General features: G+C 48.0%; 1 protein-coding gene across 1 annotated transcript; it reads left to right on the forward strand.

Annotated features, from left to right (window-relative positions):
* Positions 1–758: 758 nt before the first annotated feature.
* Positions 759–2,125, forward strand: LOC105507386 (histone H2B type W-T-like). The gene is made up of 2 exons (XM_011935847.1): positions 759–1,668; positions 2,089–2,125. Exons 1-2 carry the CDS (start codon positions 1,244–1,246, stop codon positions 2,123–2,125), a joined length of 462 nt encoding a protein of 153 aa, XP_011791237.1. The 5' UTR covers positions 759–1,243.
* Positions 2,126–2,577: the final 452 nt, after the last annotated feature.

Below are 2,577 nucleotides of genomic sequence, written 5' to 3' on the forward strand. Positions count from 1 at the left end.
TGTGTGTGTGTGTGTGTGTGTGTGTGTGTGTGTGTGTGTGTGTGTGTGTAATGTGATTTAATTAATAATATTTCAGGGACGATTTTTGTAACCACTTTTATAAATGAGCTGTTCAGATTTTTTTTAGAATGCTTCCTTCAATGGGTATCAACATCATGTTATATTTTCTTGAAATAAATTTTGTCAACCGGGTGCAATAGCTCATGCCTGTAATCCCAGCACCTTGGGAGGCCAAGGCAGAAGAATTGCTGGAGTCCAGGAGTTGAAGACCAGCCTGAGGAACCATGACGAATCCCCGTCCTTACAAAAAATAATAATAATACGAAACTTAGCCAGCTGTGGTGGTGTGCACCTCTAGTCACAGCTACTCAGGAGGCTGAGGTGGGAGCACCACTTGAACCCAGGAGGCAGAGGTTGCAGTGAGCTGAGTGAGGTTTCTTAGTGAATTGGGGTAATGTTTTCTTCACCCAACACCACTTATTCACCAACACTAACATTCAGAGTATTTTGGAGATCAAAATACTATTAAGTAAACAATTTTAAATTTCGTACATTGTTAAGGATTTGTAATATTTTTACCAGCGTCTCAATTTCTGTTTATGTTGTCCGCTTGGAGGATATGGTTTGGACATCGTTCCTTATGCACAATCACTGAAGGTGCTGATCAGCACTGAAGACAGGAGCCAGACGGCCAGGTCCTTCCTTTGATGCCCAGGAGCCCTTGGTGGCCATGTCAGGGAGTTCCTGCTGAAGCCAGGGTGGCTTAGCACAGGATAACACTACATTCTGTGATGGGTGAGAAATGATCCAGACGTGGCCACCGTCATTCCTCTGAAATAATGGACTTGAGCTCAGGAGGTCAAGCCCTCTTCAAGAGCATGAGCTGAAATTGCTAAATATTGGGAGTTTTTAGTGACACCCTTCAAAGTGCTCACGGTGTGGCATGGATCAGCTGGGGAGAACTGATATGGTTTTGCCCTGGGGGGTATCTATCTGTGTACCTTTGAGGTAGGCAACCGGGCCGACTTAGGCCCGCAGATGCCCACTGTGATTGGTTGACATGATGCCAAGCAACAGGATCATCCAATCACCTTCAATGCAGGGAGGATTGCTGACAGTCTCCCTGGGTGACACTTCATCCAATCACATGTCAAGTTGGCCTGTGACGTAGAGCCGTGTGGCCGTACCAAAGTACCTCCCATTCTCTAGGTCCACAACTCCCATTATCTGGTCGTGCCATCTAATGGCTGCTGCCTCCGCCATGGTTGTACCTTCCGCTGAGATGCCATCTGAGGAACAGTTGATCACCCAGGAGCCCAAAGAGGCCAACTCCACGACGGCCCAGAAGCAGAGCAAGCAGAGGAAGCGAGGGCCCCGTGGGCCCCACAGATGCCATGCCAACTGTCGCGGGGACAGCTTCGCCACCTATTTCCGCCGGGTACTGAAGCAGGTTCACCAGGGCTTCAGCCTTTCCCAGGAGTCCGTGAGTGTCATGGATTCTATGTTTCGTGACATACTGGACCGCATCGCCACCGAGGCTGGTTGCCTCGCCCGTTATGCCAAGCGCGTGACCATCACCTCCCGGGACATCCAGATGGCCCTGCGCCTGCTGCTACCAGGGAAGATGGGCAAGCTCGCTGAGTCTCAGGGCGCGAATGCCACCCTCAGGTATACCAGGAGCAAGTGAGCTGTCTCAGGAGCACCTGAGCACCCGGAACACCCAAAGCTCTGTTCAGAACTTCCGCACGTGGCCCTAAAGACCAGTGGCCCTCGGAAGGGGGACCCCACCGGAGGTGGGGTGGGTGGCACCCTTCGGGCTTGGGGGGCATGTGGTATGTGGCATCCTGCGATTTTTCAAGCGTTTTTCCCAAAGTACAAAACATTGTCAACTCCAATATATCTGTAGTGCAATTTGCTCCAAGGACAAGTAGTGGGTGTTTCCGTGATCGTGTTTCATTTCCTCAGTTTCCTAAATGGCCGCTTTTATTAGTTGTCTTTCTAGGTTATCTTTACGGTGGTATTATCAATGTACTGATGTTTACCTTTTTCACTGTCATTCTCCTACGACTGGATGGTGGAATTTTCCAGAACTTCGTTATGTGCGATATGGCAACAGAGAAAGTGAATACGCTGATATAAGAAGAAAGGTAACCCTCCTAAACGTGTTCAGCACCTCCCTCATCATGAATCCATGTAAATAAGCAAACGAGGCCCAGTTACAGTGTACATGTATCTAAATAAAATTTTCAAGAATCCATTCATTTTCCAACTTCCTCGACTCTGAGATCACTATTGCAAATCATTCTCCTTTTGCACTGACAATAATCTTTTCATTTCCTTTTGAACAGAAACCTTCTTACTTCCAGGTATGTGTCAGAAGGATTAGGGATTGTCCATGGAAACAGTTGATGCCCTAGCATACAGTTGTGCAGCCAATGAGTGGCCTGCAGTCTATGAGCAAGAGTCATTATCCCAGTGTGGGGGAAGTGATCAAGGCTGAACCCACAACGTCCTTGCACTGATATGCAGCCTGGTGGTTGGGGAGACAGGGTTGTGATTCTTTTTTTTTTTTTTTTT

This window comes from Colobus angolensis, unplaced genomic scaffold (assembly GCF_000951035.1).
Source record: "Colobus angolensis palliatus isolate OR3802 unplaced genomic scaffold, Cang.pa_1.0 Scaffold1497, whole genome shotgun sequence".
NCBI lineage: Eukaryota > Metazoa > Chordata > Mammalia > Primates > Cercopithecidae > Colobus > Colobus angolensis.

Excerpts from the sequence above, each read along its gene's own strand:
- LOC105507386 (XM_011935847.1), top strand. The coding sequence starts at position 1,244 with ATGGCTGCTGCCTCCGCCATGGTTGTACCTTCCGCTGAGATGCCATCT. Across the intron at positions 1,669-2,088 it reads GGCGCGAATGCCACCCTCAG|AACTTCGTTATGTGCGATAT; the intron begins GTATACCAGGAG and ends GGAATTTTCCAG.